This window comes from Staurois parvus, unplaced genomic scaffold (genome assembly GCF_062004578.1).
Source record: "Staurois parvus isolate SC_StPar_1 unplaced genomic scaffold, SC_StPar_1.0 ptg000356l, whole genome shotgun sequence".
Classification (NCBI taxonomy): domain Eukaryota; kingdom Metazoa; phylum Chordata; class Amphibia; order Anura; family Ranidae; genus Staurois; species Staurois parvus.
The window spans coordinates 1,857,378-1,876,005 of record NW_028318152.1 but is presented as its reverse complement, the minus strand read 5'-3'; the positions used below and the strand labels follow the sequence as shown (position 1 = coordinate 1,876,005).

At 42.1% G+C, this 18,628-nt stretch overlaps 1 protein-coding gene across 3 annotated transcripts in view; it reads right to left on the bottom strand.

Annotated features, from left to right (window-relative positions):
- The window catches only part of CHD9 (chromodomain helicase DNA binding protein 9), a 310,468-nt gene that overhangs the window by 14,838 nt on the left and 277,002 nt on the right, over window positions 1–18,628 (bottom strand). For all 3 annotated transcript variants that reach the window (XM_089684773.1, XM_089684774.1, XM_089684775.1), the window contains 5 exons: window positions 17,234–17,399; window positions 15,031–15,173; window positions 11,817–12,014; window positions 10,675–10,803; window positions 3,693–3,797 (listed from right to left, as the gene is read on the bottom strand). In XM_089684773.1, coding sequence (XP_089540899.1) covers window positions 3,693–3,797; window positions 10,675–10,803; window positions 11,817–12,014; window positions 15,031–15,173; window positions 17,234–17,399 — 741 coding nt within the window. The remainder of the gene's footprint in view (window positions 1–3,692; window positions 3,798–10,674; window positions 10,804–11,816; window positions 12,015–15,030; window positions 15,174–17,233; window positions 17,400–18,628) is intronic.

Below are 18,628 nucleotides of genomic sequence, written 5' to 3'. Positions count from 1 at the left end.
TAGCATAAAAAATAAACACACAGGTGATCAAATACCACCGAAAGAAAGCTCCAATTGTGGGGAAAAAAAGGACATAAAATTAATTTGGGTGCTGCATTGCATGATCGCGCAATTGTCAGTTAAAGTATCGCAAAAAATGGCCTGGTCAGGAAGGGGAGTAAATCCTCTGGAGGGCAAGTGGTTAATATTCAAAAAACATTCACATTAGTCTATTTTAACAGATTGACAACCGCCCTAGAGCAGCTTTGCTGCTACACGGTGGCCGCAGTGTGCAGAATCATGTATACATACTGGTTCTGCACTTCCTGGTACGGTGTGCTGCTTCTGCTGTGATTAGCCATAGCAGAAGCCGATCAGCGGGTGCCAACCAATGAATGACTGCCCGCACCCGCTGGTCAATGAGGAGAAAGACAGAACACAGCTCTGCCTATGTAAACAAGGAATTGCTGTGTTCTGTCAGTGGTGATATGGTGTTTTTTTGTTTCCCTGCAAAGCGGAGAACAAAATTCAGCAGATCCCTTAGCAAAAACACAATATAGTACACACAAACACTGGTTAGGCACAGTTTAACCCTTTGATCGCCATAGATGTTTAACCCCTTCCCAGCCAGACTGCACTGATCACTGCATTAGTGTCAGCGGTTCTCACAAATTGTCAGTTTGTGTCAGATTGTCCGCCGCAATATCGCAGTCCCGCTAAAAGTCGCCAATTGCCGCCACTACTAGTATTGAAAAAAAAAAAGAAAAAATATTACTTTAAACTATAGTTTGTAGACGCTATAACTTGCACAAGCCAATCAATATACGCTTGCTAGGATTTTTTTGTACCAAAAATATGTTGCAGAATTCATACTGGCTTAAATTTATGAAACAATTCGTGTTAACATTTTGAATATGTTTATAGCAAAAAGTAAAACATATTGTTTTTATTTTTCAAAATTGTCTTTTTTTGTTTATAGCACAAAAAATAAAATACACAGTGGTGATCACATACCACCAAAAGAACACTCTGTGGGAAAAAATAAAATGTCATTTATGTGCAGCGTTGCATGACTGTTCAATTGTCAAAAGTAAAGCAGTGCCGTAGAGCAAAAAATGGCCTGGTCAGGAAAGGGTCTTCCGGAGGTCCAGTGGTTAAATAGAATGCATACAGTTGTGGCCAAAATTATTCAACCCCCACTGAAATTGAGTGTTTTGGCCAGTTTGACATTGCTTTTGATCATTCAGTCATCTTGCTTACATTTACATTAAAGAGGCACTTGTAGGTCAGACAAATATAACATAACAGTTATAATGAAATAACCACAAATGTCTTTTCTGTGCTCACAGCATTATCAGTTTTATTCAACCCCCAAGTGACATTCAATCTTAGTACTTAGTACAGCATCCTTTTACAGTTATAACAGCTTTTAAACGTGAAGCATAGCTTGACACAAGTGTCTTGCAGCGATCTACGGGTATCTTCGCCCATTCTTCATGGGCAAAGGCCTCCAGTTCAGTCACATTCTTAGGCTTGCGCACTGCAACTGCTTTCTTTAAGTCCCACCAGAGGTTCTCAATCGGATTTAAGTCTGGTGACTGCGATGGCCACTCCAAAATGTTCCAGCCTTTCCTCTGCAACCATGCTCTAGTGGACTTGGAGGTATGCTTGGGATCATTGTCCTGTTGAAAGGTCCAACGTCTCCCAAGCCTCAGGTGTGTGACGGACTGCATCACGTTTCCATCCAATATCTCCTGGTACTGAAGAGAATTCATGGTACCTTGCACACGCTGAAGCTTCCCTGTACCTGCAGAAGCAAAACAGCCCCAAAGCATGATTGACCCTCCACCATGCTTCACAGTAGGCAAGGTGTTCTTTTCATCATAGGCCTTGTTCTTCCTCCTCCAAACATAGCGTTGATCCATGGGCCCAAACAGTTCTAATTTTGTTTCATCAGTCCACAGAACACTATCCCACAACTTTTGTGGTTTGTCCACATGGCTTTTGGCATACTGCAGTCGACTCTTCTTATTCTTTGGAGACAGCAAGGGGGTACGCCTGGGAGTTCTGGCACGGAGGCCTTCATTACGCAGTGTGCGTCTTATTGTCTGGGCTGAAACTTCTGTACCCACATCTGACAAATCTTTTCTCAGTTCCTCAGCAGTCACACGGGGACTTCTCTCCACTCTACGCTTCAGGTAGCGCACAGCAGTCGAAGTCAGCATCTTCTTTCTGCCACGACCAGGTAGCGTTTCAACAGTGCCCTTTGCCTTGAATTTGCGAATGATGCTTCCTAAGGTGTCTCTTGGTATGTTTAACATCTTTGCAATCTTCTTATAGCCATTGCCCTTCCTGTGAAGAGAAATCACCTCTTCTCTTGTCTTCCTGGACCATTCTCTTGCCTTCACCATGTTTGTAACCACACCAGTAAATGTCTAGAAGGAGCTGAGTATCACAGTCATTTTAAAGCTGCCTAATTGGTGCTTATTATGCTTGATTGCTGCTCGGTGACATCCACAGGTGTTTTCAATACCTGATGGAAAGCACCTGTATGAACCTCTGTTCTTCAGAGTGGTAGTCTTTAAGGGGTTGAATAATTGTGGCAATGAAGAAACCACATAAGAACCATTTACTACTGTATTACATAAACAATTGATGTCATTTTAGTTGCATTTGGGTAGTTACAACGTCCTTGTAGGATTTGATTCTGAATACAATTCCAAATGTACACTATAGTCCCTAAACCCCTTTACAGCATTGGGGGTTGAATAATTTTGGACACAACTGTAGCCTTTTACAAAGGACTGTGGAAAGATTTCAACATCTGCTAGCTGCTGTGACTACCGGAGCTATATAAAAACATTAGCAGCAAGCCTATGGTTTACCTGTATGGCAGATCCTAGATAATCTAACATACATAATATACAGCACGTAAGCCCTATCATCATTTTACAGCTAAACTGAAGTGAAAACATTTCTCTTCCAGGTAAGCAAAATCAGTGGAACATACACAAATCAACCATAACATCAAGACCACTGACAGGTAAGATGAACAGCCTTGATTATCTCGTTATAATGACCTCTGAAAGTGGGTGGGATATATTAGGCAGCAAGTAAACCTGTCCCTGGAGTTGATGTGTTGAAAACAGAAAAAAAAATGGGCTAGTGTAAGTATTTGAGCGAATTTGACAAGGGTCGTATTGTAATGACTAGATGACTGGGTTAGAGCATCTCCAAAACTGCAGCTCTTGTGTGATGTTCCTGGTCTGCAGTGGTCAGGACACACAAAAACGTGGTTCAGGGAAAGAAAACCGGCAAGCTGCGACAGTGTCATGAGCGGTCAGGGCTTATTATTGCATGTTGGAAATGAAGACTGGCCCGTGTAGTCTGATCCAGTAGAAGAGCTACTGTAGCTCAAATGGCTAAACACAAAAAAAGTTAATGCTGGTTCTGATAGAAAGGTGTCATAATACTGGTAACATTATTCCTAATACTAATAACATTATTCCTTGAAATTATTGCTACAGCAGGCAGGAGATACCAGAGGAAGATGCTAGGATTAGGTTACTTGGCTATATGGTTCACAATAACAGTTTTTCAGAATCACAAGTGCACATAGGAGTATGAAGACTCTAGCATATTCTAAAGGGTAATCTCTCATTTAATTCAAGTTAAAGACCCTACAATATAGACATACAAGTATTTGTACTCACAGATTGTTTTACAACGTCTCCCCACTCTGGAGCCACTCCGTACTCTGGATTTTCCTTCAGGAATCGGCACAGATCTTTAAGGGGAGGGGCAAATGCTCCCCCAACCTAAACACAAGCCAAAATAGTTATGTACCAGAAGCCATATAGGATGAATTAACAGGGTTGCCCCCCCAAGACACTGAATCTTATAACCCTCGCAGCAGAAGTGGCCATCATATTGGGAAAAACTATAGAATTAAAAAGGCCCCCTCACTACTACTGCTCAATCTTTACTGGGAATAGAGGAGAGCAGCAATTTTGCCTTTACTAAATGTATGTAGTAATTGGACTATTTTTACCATGTAGCACTGCTCAGTAAAATTGGCTTAATGTAGAACTAAGCAAAGCATTTTTTCCTTTTGGATAGAGTAGGTGAGGGCTATAAATCCCGTTTTTTGTCCTTTGTGTCCCACTGGGGGATTTCCCTTTCACTTCCTGTCCCAAAGCCAAAACAGGAAGTGAGAGGAAGTTAATCCAATATAAGGGAATCCCTTGGTTCTCAAAAGGGTCACCAGAACTAGCATCCCCACTGGAAGACTTCCCCTTTATTCTTGTTCTGGTGACAACTCAAAATTTTGTATTTACTTTCACTTTCACTCTTGATGATAATGTTTAACAGGACAAACAGAAAGAGTGATCTCCTAAATAGGGACACACACAGCACAATTCTGATAGAATGTAGTAGCATTAGCACATCTATCAAAAACTAAAAAAAAGAATAATGTCTTTAGTTATAATTAATAAAAAATGTCCCCTTTTAAAGCTGTGAGCAAGCAGTGATCCTAGCTATAAAAATCAGGTGACATGTCTTTCTTTATATAGAGTCACATCAGTCCCTTATCTGAGTAACATGGCCTTGTTAAACACGACCACGTCAGACCCTGTCATTATGTGATGGCTTGGTTTATCAACAAATCCATGTGATAGCCATGTCAGCATGTTGTTTCAAAAAACAAAGTCCTGTGATTAGCATAACAGTGCCAACATGTTTATCACAGGACTTTTTTTTTTTTTTAGTTATAAACAATAAGTTAGGATTACCATTTTCATGGTACAAGCATAGGTCCAGGATTCTTGAAAAGCACTTCCCTAACTCTCAGGAACTATTTAAAACCCATTGCACTGTTAAAAAACCACCTTAATGTTTAATTCAAGCCAAATATAAAACACACAAACAAATGCAGTTCTACAATCAATAATACATACCGTATATACTCGAGTATAAGCCGAGTTTTTCAGCACATTTTTTGTGCTGAAAAACGGCCCCCTCGGCTTATACTTGGGTCAACATCTGCAGATAGTGGGGCGCGCCCCCCAGGGGGGGCGCGAGACTCTGTCAAGGGGGGCGCGTACAGGGGTGGGCAGAGGGCTGCTGTCTCTTACCTGGCTCCGGTCCCACGACGATCCATCCAGGAAGCGCTGCTCCTTCCGTCACTCCGGCCACTCCCTCACTCCTGCCGCTCGGCTCCGCCTTCTCACCGGTGATTGGCCGCCAGAACTGTAGCTCAGGAAAGGTACACAGGCAGCCAATCACGGGCGAGGAGGCGGAGCCGAGCGGACCCGCGAAAATCGAGTGAGGGAAAAGCCGGTAAGTGTGCAGTGCAGAGGTGCTGCTGCAACCACATATGCTGGCTGCAGCAGCACCATACTGCAACAGGGGTCAGCAAGTGTCATTGGTGTCAGTGGGAGGAATAGTGCCGCATCATTGGTGTCACTGATACTAATGATGGGGCATTATTCCTCCCACTGACACCAATGATGGGGCACTATTCCTCCCACTGACACCAATGATGGGGCACTATTCCTCCCACTGATACTAATGATGGGGCACTATTCCTCCCACTGACACCAACGATGGGGCACTATTCCTCCCACTGACACCAATGATGGGGCATTATTCCTCCCACTGACACCAACGATGGGGCACTATTCCTCCCACTGACACCAATGATGGGGCACTATTCCTCCCACTGACACCAATGATGGGGCACTATTCCTCCCACTGACACCAATGATGGGGCACTATTCCTCCCACTGACACCAATTTTTACATTGACTAGTAGGTGCCTCATTTCCCACCCTCGGCTTATACTCGAGTCAATAGTTTTTCCCAGTTTTTTGTGGTAAAATTAGGTACCTCAGCTTATATTCGGGTCGGCTTATACTCGAGTATATACGGTAATTTAAAGTATTTTTTAAACACTTCTATATTTCCTTGAACACCCCCTTCCCTGAAGCAGTTTTCTGGCAAAACGCATTGAACCTTAGAACCCATCCACAGTACATTATTTTATCAACAGATTTACATCATCAAAGTTGGAGATTCAGGAAGCAAAACATTTTCTATTGATTCCCCTCTGGATGACACTTTATGAAGTATTAAGATTGTAGCTGTGCAGGGGTCCATTAGGGTTGTGCTCCAAGACTTTTGTATTCTATCTGCTCTGTATCATGATTTATTGTGTTTGGTTTTTAATCATGATATAGCTGTTGCATCATGGTCTGCCCTAGGGCTAGATGTTAGGACAGGATTGTATTTTAAATATATTTGTATGTACCTTTATTTCTTTGAGAGATCACCCACCTACCCAAGTCTCACATATTTAAGTTTGTCCTGTGCGTATTGGGAAACAATTATTAAGATACCAGAATATGAAACTGATATCGATCTTATGTAGTGCCTGTACAGCAGAGCTGGAGTATGAGGAGTAGAAACAGCACGGGGATCCAGTCTCTTCATGTGCGAAGAGGAAAGCTGTGTGACAGAAAGATGAGCTCATCACTGTGCTGCTTCTTTCATTGTCCAGTCACAGGATGGAGCCGATTCAGGACAACATAGGCTTAGGGGGCTGAATGATGCTGCCATCAGACCGAAGACATCTAGCAGCAGAAAACGGACTTGAGGGGAAATCTCTCATCTTCATTTGCAGGGGAAATCTTCATTTTTAGCTTGGTATTTTTGACTGGAGTTCTGCTTCAACTTTGCCTTCCCTATTTATTTCACTAAATGGTGGATTTAGAAAAAAAGCCTACTTTTTAGGCAGTATAAGCTTTGTTGTTTGCAAAACTAGAGGCCTGACTCAGCAGGGGCATGTAAAACCTCTGCAGAGGGACCACTGTTTTTTTTACAAAAGAGCAAGGATCCTTCTCTATTGCATGCAGACAAGGTACAGGACTTTCTTCTAAGGATGTGGATTCATTATAAAGAAAACAAGCTAGGACTTTGCATAACTTTTGTTTTGATGCAAATGAAAAACTATTTTACAGATTTAAACTGAAATTTCAAATGGCTTCAATAGTAGTAGCCAATAAAAAGGTACTATACCCTACAAAGGTTCTTCATGAAACACTTGTATACAGTAGACCAAAGAGAAAACCATACATTGCCTACCATACCTATACAGTGAAGGAAATAAGTATTTGATCTCCTGCTGATTTTGAATGTTTGCCCACTCACAAAGAAATGATCAGTCTAAAAATCGAATGGTAGGTGTATTGTAACACAGAGACAGAATAGCAACAAAAAAATTCAAAAGAAATGCATGCCTAACAAATTATGCACTGATTTGCATGTTCATGAGGGAAATAAGTATTTGATCCCTTATCATTCAGCAGGATTTCTGGCTACCAGGTGTCTTTCATACAGGTAACAAGCTGAGATTAGAAGCAGTCTCTTAAAGGGAGTGCTGCTAATCTCATTTTGTTACCTGTATAAAAGACACCTGTCTACAGGAGCAATCAATCAGATTCCAAACGCTCCACCATGGCAAAGACCAAAGAGCTGTCCAGGGATCTCAGGGACAAGATTATAAAGCTAAACAAGGCTGGACTGGGCTATAAACTATCGCGAAGCAGCTTGGTGAGAAGGTGACAACAGTTGGTTCAAACAATCGCAAATGGAAGAAACACAAAACAACTGTCAGTCTCCCTAGGTCTGGTGCACCATGCAAGATCTCACCTCGTGGAGTGTCAGTGATCATGAGAACAGTGAGGAATCATCCCAGAACTACACATGAGGATCTTGTCAATTGATCTCCATGCAGCTGGGACCACAGTCACCAAGAAAACAATTGGTAACACACTACGCCAACAAGGATTGAAATCCTGCAGTGCCGCAAGGTCCCTCTGCTCAAGAAAGCACATGTCCAGGCCCGTCTAGAGTTTGCAACTGAACATCTGAATGATGCAGAGGAGGACTGGTTGAAAGTGTTGTGGTCAGATGAGACCAAAATCGAGCTCTTTGGCATCAACTCAACTCGCCGTGTTTGGAGGTGGAGGAATGCTGCCTATGACCGCAAAAACACCATCCCAACTGTCAAACATAGTGGTGGAAACATTCTGCTTTGGGGGTGTTTTTCTGCTAAGGGGACAGGACAACTGGGACGATGGACGGGGCAATGTACAGGGTGAAAACCTTCTTCCCTCAGCCAGGGCACTGAAAATGGGTCGTGGATGGGTGTTCCAGCATGACAATGACCCAAAACACACAGCCAAGGCAACAAAGGAGTGGCTCAAGAAGAAGCACATTAAGGTCCTGGAGTGGCCTAGTCAGTCTCCAGACCTTAATCCGATTGAAAATCTGTGGAGGGAGCTGTAAGTTCTAGTTGCCAAACCCTCAGCCACCAAACCTTAATGACTTGGAGAGGATCTGCCAAGAGGAGTGGGCCAAAATCCCTCCTGAGATGTGTGTAAAGCTGGTGGCCAACTATAGGACCTCTGTGATTGCCACAAAGTACTAAGTCATGTTTTGTGAAGGAGATCAAGTACTTACTTCCCTCATGAACATGCAAATCAGTGCATAATTTGTTAGGCATGCATTTCTTTTGAACTTTTTGTTGCTATTTTGTCTCTCGGTGTTACAATACACCTACCATTCCATTTTTAGACTGATCATTTCTTTGTGAGTGGGCAAACATTCAAAATCAGCAGGGAATCAAATACATATTTCTCTCACTGTACACTGGTAAAAATTACAGATATAACAGATTTAAACCATTTCAGTTATCTGAACCAATAAATGTGTACAAAGTTGAGAACAAAGCACAATAATTGCCTAGTGTTGACATTTTTTCTTGACTAACAAAAGGAGGCCAACGTATACAACAGAGCTTTTAAGCATCTGATCATACACTGGTTGAAACACAAACTTTGGCTGAACACATTTATTGCAAATCTTCTGATGTCTAATGCCTGCAGGAACTTTGTTGAGGTGTTCTTGACAAAGTGCCACAAGAAAAAGCTTTTCAACCTCCTGCCCCTCCCATGTATCAACTTTTGGCATTGCTGAATATTTGTATTTGTTATATAGATCATGCAACACTCTTTGCATCTTATGAATATTAGCAACAAGTATAAAGGTTTATGTTTAATAACATGTGCTTAACATGGCTTGCATTTAAAACTTTGCAGAAAACATATTTTTTAAAGCATGCACTGTTGCTGTCAAAACAACACAAAACCACAAAACACACACTCACCTAGGTGATACAGCATGATCCGATGTTGCATCTGTCTTTCGTCACCTCTAAGACCGAGATCTGAGCAATCAGAGACTGCTAATCACTCGGTCCTCAGTCTTCAGTGAGCAGAAAGTGATGGCTGTCAGTCTCCAGCTCTGCTCTGGAGCGCTGAGCTGTGGAGGGGTCAGGAGTGGCTAGCTCAGGCTCTCAGCGGATTGCTGAGGGGCTGAGCCAGCTGCCAGTCCAGGCATCTGGGTGGATCCTGACTTCAAAATCAGGAACTCTCCAAAGTCTGGACTGGCTAAGTGATGTCAGCCAACAGTGGACTTTAGCTTGCGGTCAGCTGAATACATGTCACAGACGTGCAGAATAAAGTCACTTATGTGATCCCCAGGAGAAGTGTGGCTAAAAAGAGCTTTGGCCGTACTTCTTTAACATCTTCCTGTTTGTGTGTATTAACTGTTAATAAACATTACCACTCTCCAGCGTATGGGCATATTGGTTAAAGTAAAAAATGTACAACTTCCTGATTAGAATTTAATTACAGATCTTCACCTCTGAATGTGTAAAGTAAAAGCCAGTAAAAGGCTTGACCATCCACACCCCAATTTAGCCCCACACAACCTGCAACAAATGTTTTTTTAAATAGGACAAGAGTTTGTGTTGAGAGCATTATTCCTTTTTTAATTTAGAAAACAAAATCAACTTTCATCAGATGCAAAGATAGTAAAAATTGCTGGGATAAATTTAAAGCGATATTTAACTCAAATCTAAAAATGTAATGTACTGCAGCTAACCAATTCTTGGATATGTTGGCTGAATTGGCTTTCCTATTCAGTTTTTTTCCCCTCTTTATACTTTAGAATATGTTATACTTACCTGCTCTGTGTAGTTTTTCACAGAGCAGCCCTGATCCTCTTCTCGAGTTCCCCTCCAGACCTTCAGGCTCCTCCCTCCTGCGTAGTGCCCCCAGAGCAAGCTGCTTGCTCTGGGGGCACTCACCCATGCTTGCTTCTGTGCTCCACTCTGCGTATCCAAAAGACACACAAAACAGGGTTCGGCCCCGCCCCCTGGTACCTCCTCATTGGCTGTGATTGATCGCTGTGTCTGAGCCAATCAGGAGGCAGAGACACGAGAGAGCAGCTACTCCCATGCACAGTGCTGGATCATGTCTGGGCTTGGTTAAGTATTGGGGGGAGCTGCATACTGATGGTTATTACATTCATGAGTAGAATGCATGAAGGCAAAAAACCTTCAGCCTTTACTAAGGATAGGTAAGCTGAAATCTATAAATACAGTACATAATAATCATTTTGTTTATGGAATTAATAACACTTTAAATATTAGCAAGGCGCTTTCAAAACTTCCTTGGGGTTGCTTAGCTTTTGTCTACAAACTGCAATTTGCCCCAAAAGACACCCTATTAACTGCATTTCTTGCACAAATCAGGTCACATGTGGATTGTTAGATTTAGGTTAACTTGCCTTCCTGGCGTTTCTCTTATTGATGAGCTGAACACGTTCATCTCCAGTAAGGCTGTTCACATCCAGCTTATTGGGATTTCGACATCGGTGCCTCTTCTGTTTGGGTCTACCATCATGAAGCTGCATCCTCTGAACACATATAATACATATTATTTGGTTAACACTCACATCAGCACATTTGTCCTTAGAAGAACTGAACATTGCCTGGGGAAGCATGAGATTGTTTGCCCTTCCTTTTAGAATGGGGGGCTTCAGCCTTAGTTGCCAATTACCAGGTTGGAACACAGGAACATATGGGAGTGCATAAGATCATTAACCCTGTATAAGCACTGGACGACAAGGAGCTTATACACTGCTCAAAAAAATTAAAGGAACACTTTGAAAACACATCAGATCTCAATGGGGAAAAATATCATGTTGGGCATCTATACTGATATGGACTGGGTAATGTGTTAGAAATGCAAGGATGCCCCATCGTTTGATGGAAATGAAAATGATCAACCTACAGAGGACTGAATTCAAAGACACCCCAAAAATCAAAGTGAAAAAATTATGCAGCAGGCTAGTCCATTTTGCTGAAATTTCATTGCAGCAACCTAAAATGGTACTCAGTAGTTTGTATGGCTCCCACATGCTTGTATGCATGCCTGACGACATAGGGGCATGCTTCTAACGAGACGACAGATGGTGTCCTGGAGTATTTCCTCCCAGATCCTGGGACACGGAGATCACTGGGTGCACGCCCCCGGGGGGTGCACGTGAGGGCGTGTTCTGGGAGGATGTCATATGACGACCTCCCAGGACTGGACAACCGCGCTGTAGCCGTCATTCGGCTATAGCCCTGTTGGGCAAGTGGTTAATTGACTTGATACTATACTTGAAAAGTTCCTTTAAGTTTTTGGAGCAGTATATAAGGTTATACAGGGCTTCCATGGCTAATGGAGCAGTAGGGAAAGGCAGAGAAGGTAATCATCAGTAGGTGGGGGGATGGCCCAATCAGGAAAACCTGTCCCTTTTCTCTGAATGGGCAAAGTGGAAGATTCTCTTTAAACATCAGTTTCCAAAGTGAAGTCAAACTGCAAAGCAATTAGTTTATGTGATACTACAATAGAAATAGTAAAAAGTATTGCGTCAAAACTTACGGGTATAAAAGCCCCCCGGTCTTCTACATAACCAGGATGTGCTTTAAGCCAGCTCTCTAGATCCCTTCGTTTTGGTGCATCATCTCCTGCTAGCCTTGTGCCATCCTTTAGGTTAATGACAGGGACAGGGCTGTCTGCGTCCAGTGCTCCTGGAATCACCTGAGGGCCAGGTAAAGGCTGAGATAAGGAAGGATCCAGCTGCAACACAGAAAATCATTTGTGATTCTTAAATGTTGGACATTACATTGGAATGGCCTGCAATGTAGTTCTTTATGAATAGCTAAATTGAGGAAAAAAGACTACAGAACATAGCATCTCCCCTGTAAATACCATAATAAAAAAATATGTTAATAAATGAACATAAACCAATCAATAAAACCATAGGTACCTGAAATATATTACATTCGTGTTGAGCAAACAGTTTGGTAAAACTCAGTCCAACTCTTAAGAACAGATTATCTCTAATTTTGCTTCCCAATAAATGAAAAAAAAAGTACTGTTTTATATTTATGACTGCATAAACTGCAACTGATCTTGTTTGATATGCAGTGAGGTTCTAAAGCAGTGGTCTCTGGCCCTGGGTCCAAATGCGGCCCTATGTTGCTTTTATCCAGCCCTTGGGCCATTATTACCACCACTGTCAGCAATAGTGGGGCATAGTTCCTGCCACTAACATCAACAGGGCACTATTCCTTTCAATGACGGGGCACTATTCCTCCCACTGACACCAATGATGGGGCACTATGGGCACTATTCCTCCTACTGAAACCAATGATAGGGCACTATTCCTCCCAGTGACACCAATAGGGCACTATTCCTTCACCTGACACCAATGATGGGGCACTATTCCTCCACCTGACACCAATGATAGGGCACTATTCCTCCACTTGACATCAATGATGGGGCACGATTTATCCACTTGACAATAACAATGGGGCACTGTTAACTCCCACTGACACCAAGACATTTTCTACTCCCACTGGCCACAGTCTGGCCCTCCTAAAGTTTGAAGGATAGTAAACTGGCCCTTCATTTAAATAGTTTGGAGACCCCTGTTCTAAAGCAATAACACTGAAACCTCCAGTAATCTTCATTAATTTTGAATGCCTGGCAACCATCAAACAGCTGCAATCAGAGCCAGCAAATAACTGGGTGATTTGAGCCATAAAGTCTTGCATGCCTCTGGTAAAAGTCTCAACTGAAAGGGCAGAGAATACAGCAGCACCGGACTAAAGAGAACTTCTAGGATGGGGCAGACTCTAAGACTGTGTGTACACTAGTTGTGCCTATAACTATCTCCCAGAGTGATGCTTTGCAGTGCGGCATTGCAAAAATTACCTCCACGCCTGTCAAACATCCTCTGAAAAACAAAGATCTCTCTTCAAAGGGCAAAGTTTACATAAATGAGCCCTAAGTGCAGCCTATGCAGTATTAAGTAATTCCCAGTGCTTGGTGTGAATGGCCCACTTATTAAGAGATAAAGAAAGGTAATGCCAGTGGCTCTGAAAAGCACTATGCAGCCAACATTTACCAAAATGGAGCCTGAAAAGCACTCCACACAGAATCCAGTGCCTGAAAGTGATTTCCAGTCCATCCCTGCACTGCTCAGTCAAGCACAGTCTGGCCTCTGCAACTGAAGAGACAGACTTTCAGCAGCCATACAGAGAAGTGTCTCGATTGAGAATTCAAGCCAAAGGACACTAGCAAAAAAAGGCATGCTGATAGTAGGAAGAGGTAACCTGGGCTGGCCAAAAGTTTGCCAGTGTCTAATTTTCCTGTAAATGGCAATCTGAGAAGATTTTTTTCTTGGCTGTCTGGGCCTTCATGTCCCAGTTACAACTGCTCCCTGTATTTGTAGTCATGGGGTCACAGGGACAGGAAGGAAGGGAACATCTCCACAATGTGTTCACAGGCAGAAAAAGAAAACTGACAGGGGAAGTAGTTCTTCTTTGCTTCATGCGAAACTTTAAAAAATGTCTGGAGTTAGGCCTTAAAAGAAGTATGGCCAAAGCTTTTTTGGCCATACTTCTTTTTTGGGATCACAGGTGTACACTTACTTTTGCCCTCCTATGACCCAGAATAAGCTACAGCCCACTGTCGGCTAAGGTCACAGAGCCACTTCAGGCTCTTGAGGGATCCCTACAATAATGTCAGAATCCACCCATACACCTGATCAGCAGTTGGCTCCTCCTCTCAGCATGTCGCTGAGAGCCCGAGCCGACCGCTCCCACCCCCTCCACATCCAGGGAGTGCTGGAGAGGCAGAGCAGGGAGTGATGAGTGACAGACTCCACTCAGAGCAGACCGAGAATTGAGCAATCAGCATTATGTGATTAACTTGGTTCTTGGGCTTAGAGCTGACAAGGAACAACTGCAGCATCAGACTGATACTACAGCCATAGAGGTGAGCATGCGTGTTGTTTTTTTGTTTGATTCTCACACTTCTTAAGGGCTGGTTCACACCACAATTTCTGTATCCCAGATGGATTTCTGCATGTGTGTTTTTGAAGTCTTCTGGTGTCTTTGTTCTCCTCTTTTTTTCTTCTATTTAATTGAGGACATGTGTGTTTCAGTGCTTTTTTGATGTGCTTTACCGTGCTCAAGATGTGCTTCATACAGAAAAAAACCCAACATGTTCTACTTTTGATGACAGCACTGGAAATCACAGCACTCGCGTGCACTAGGGCTACTGGAATCCATGTTAAACACTGTCCATGCATTTTTGATGCAGAATAAAAACGCAGTGACTGCATCTGGTGTGAACCAGCCCTAAAAGTTAAGCGCGTCTGGAAATCTGCATACGGTCATACCCATACTCAAATATCATATAACACAAACCAATATATCATCACTCAGAAGAAACCAGAAACCATCTTTCATTTGCCTAACATTTAATAAAAGCTGACCCCTGATCAGATTTTATGGGTGCCACATTGTTAAGATTCATGGTAATACCAATTGAGAAGGGTGGAGGAGGTGCAAATCTGCCCAATCATTATCTCTTTTATAACTGTTATCCTTTGGTATTTGCCAGGGGTGTCACATGCATGTTGTGGCAGATAATGGCAAGATGGGGTAGTTGTCATTTTTCTCCAATATAACAAAGTTTTGTCTTAGTAGTACACTACACTAAATAAAAAGGTGATTAAGAATATTCAATATTTTGCTATTTTCAGCAAGAATTCAAACCCAATCCATAAAATTATTTGACTCACGTGATTTAGCATCTTATTTCGGTTCATAAACAGGATATCAACTCCCTCTACATTCTTCCTCCTGCCTCTTCTTTTTTTGACGGTTGGCTGAGCATCTGATGTCATACCATTCAAACCAGAAGTTGGCAGTATATTAGAAGTACCTTCAAAAATTAAGATCTTTATTAATGACCACACCACTTCATGTACTGTGTATAGGATTATTAAATAAAGCAGTATTAAATAAGGACAACAACAAACTGCAATAACATAATACCCAATAAGGTTTCACTACATTTTTGAAGGTGGGATTTCAGTATTCTTAGGTTGTTTAAATTTGCCAAGTGCTTCTAAAACTAGCTGTAACATGACTTTTCAAAAACATGGAGAATTAGAGCTGTGAATGACAATTTTATTACAGAAACAGCCTTTAGAGTGGATTAACATGCAGCTTCAAGACCTAAAGGTAAAAGCGGAGAGGTATGGACAAGTCGCTTCCTGATAACCCCTAGTTGTTTCCCCTGCATTCTACTTTCATATACCATTGATATTAAAATGTAACTAAACTCTCTCAGTCAGCATTAAAGTGGAACTAAACCCCCCGTCCTGTCAATGAAAGAAGCTGCCATTTTAGCCTCAAGTTCGATCTGCTGTTGCCATGGGGCTACTCATGTGACAGTAAATGATTTACGACAAGCCGTGTATAAAACAGTTTGGGAACCAGTTAAATTGATGACTTTATTTTCGCTGTAACCGGTTTCAATCATTATGCTGCTACCCTAAGTTATTAGATAGGAATGTATATTATATTTACTCTTTTTCAATTTTTTTTTTTTTTTTAAACACTTTTTCAGTTGCTTCCTGGTTTTGGCTCAGGCCAAAATGATGTCATACATCTCAGGAGTCTTCAGAGGCATTCTTTTTCCTTTATCTGGAGGAGAGGCTAAACACTCTCCCTACCTGAACTAAGACAGATAGGGGTTTATTTACTAAAGCTGGAGAGTCCAAAATCAGACTCCCTTCTGCATAGAAACCAATCAGCTTCTAACCTCAGCTTGTTCAATGAAGCTTTGGCAATGAAACCTGGAAGCTGATTGGTTTCTATGCAGAAGGGAGTCTGATTTTGGACTCTCCAGCTTTAGTAAATAAACCCCATAGAGTCCAGGAAGTAGATGCTACACAAGTCATACTCAACATAGCCATGGTTAGAAATGCTAGGGGGGTATTTTTCAAAGTGATTTATCAACAAAAAGCATGGAGACATGGATGGATGAGTGCTTTTGTGCATTTTTTCATGCGTTTTATTGCGCGCTTGGAAACATTTGTGCACGATTTGTTCAGGCATTTTCAGACTTTGAGTTTTGGCGTTTTTGTATTAGCGAAAAGGGAAAAAAATATAATCCGTGACATCAAATTCTGCCATGTTTTGCCATGCCAGAAAAAAGCTCTAGGTTGTGCGCTAAAGCGCATGAAAACACGTGATTTTGTGTTATCCACATATTCCTATGGGAATGAAATTGCGCCCAAAACGCATCAATCTGCCCAAATAGAGCTACAATAGTAGCTCCAAAAATTTTTCAAGCTTCAGGCATTCTGCTTCAGTCGACTTGTGGAGATGTGAACCTTCTCCATAGAGTAATATTGATTTTTTTCCTCCCTGAATGTTTTAGAGCCTCGCTCTAGAAAACACATGTGTGAATGGAGCCTTAGCAATGATAGCTTCCAGCCAGTTTAAAGCTGAAGTCCAGGCAGATTCTGGGAAGGTTATGCTGGTAGAGGCTGCAGGCAGATCTCGGAATGTAATAATGAAATCTGGATATCAGCGTCTTGCAGCCCACATGGTATAGCAGAGCTCAGGCTGGGAGAGGTAGAATTAGCAAACAGTTGTGCTGCAATTCTCACACGCTATGAACACATTCAGAAGTGGAGAAAGCAGAGTGACAGACTAAAGAACTTATTAGAATGTTGCTTTTCCTTTATGGTCTGGTTACAAGATGGGGCAGAACAAGACCTGTAAGTGTTGCTTAACTGCAGCACACAAAAATTAGGTCTCCTTCCCACTCAAAGGACTGTGTTTGTGTTAGAGCTGCATACATCTCAAAACTGGATGAACAGAAATACAAATACTTTGGAAGGCAAGACCATTTACTTTATGCATTTTATTGGTGTATGTAGCCATTTGCCTGGATTTCTCCTTAGGCCAGTCAAATAAACTGCTTTTTACCTGAAGCTGCCAAGGGTTTTGGAAAGGTTACAAGACTGGCCTCAGAGGCATTCTGAAGATCCTGAAGTCGAGCCAAATACTGCTGCTGTCCCATTGCCTCTTCACCGTCCAAAGGCCTCTTCTGAGGAATCCCTTGTTTCTGAAATGTCAGCTTTAAGCCACTTTCCTAAAAGGCAACACATCTAGATTAATGAGAGGCTCTGAGCAATAAAATATATCATACCAACCGTTCATGACTAAAAGTCCAGTAGCAGAACCTTAAAGCTTTAGATCTGTCAGATTTTAAGCGAGAATGACAATGGGGTTGATTTACTAAAACTGGAGAATGCAAAATCTGGTGCAGCCGTGCATGGTAGCCAATCAGCTTCTAACTTAAGCTTGTTCAATTAAGCTTGATACACAAAAAAACCCCAAAAAACTGGAAGCCGATTTGTTTCTATGCAGAGCTGTACCAGATTTTGCACTCTCCAATTTTAGTAAATCAACCTCAATGTTTCAAAGAACAATTCTTCCCTCGTTTATGTTGGCAACATATAGATTTTGTTTGAGATGGAATCTTAAAAGTATAATTAAAGGCAATTTATTTTTTTAAGTTTTGGACAGAGAGGAGAGGAATTAAAACACCTGTCAGTGTTTATTGCTGTAAGTGTTACGGAGATTCACCCTTGCTGTTTGACCAGGTTTACCATTATCATTGAAAGTGAATGTAAAAGAAAATCCCAAATTTTGGGTTGTTCCCAGAAAAGTCAAGTAATAGAAGGGAGATCTAGATATCTTTCAATGGAGACACTAGTCCTGGTAATCTTTGGGGCCCCAAGGGATTTCCTTAATTTGCAGGAATTTCCTCTCACTTCCTGTTTTGTCTATGACAGGAAGTGAAGGTAAATCTCCCCAATGTGACGGACAAAGATGGCAAAAAAAAATAAAATAATCTATAGTTCTACTTAAAATCAATAAAGAACAGTGCAAGAGTTTTGTCAGAATGGTTATCATTTGAATTAACTGTATGGGTAGGTTTTTACACTAAAAAGGTAATATGCATTACTCTTCTACTGCAGAACTCTGAAGTACGCAAAGCTTTATTCAAATGAACCGCATGCCGCCCAGCCACTGTACATATACGGCGGCAGGGCGGCACTCACAGGCAAAACCACGTTTTAAGACGTGTGTTTTGTAAACAAATAGGGGGCGGCGCGAGGCGCGCCGCCGCCCTATTTGTCCCGCGGTTCTCTGCCGCAGATGTCAGTCGCCGGGTTACAGCCGCTCCTTAGCGGCTATGTCCCGGCGATCGGCGGCAAACAGTGACAGAGAGCACAGCTGCAGTAGCTGTACTGTCTGTCACTTCCCTGACAGCTCGAGGATGAGCTGATCGAGAAAGAACAGTTTTTCTTTCTC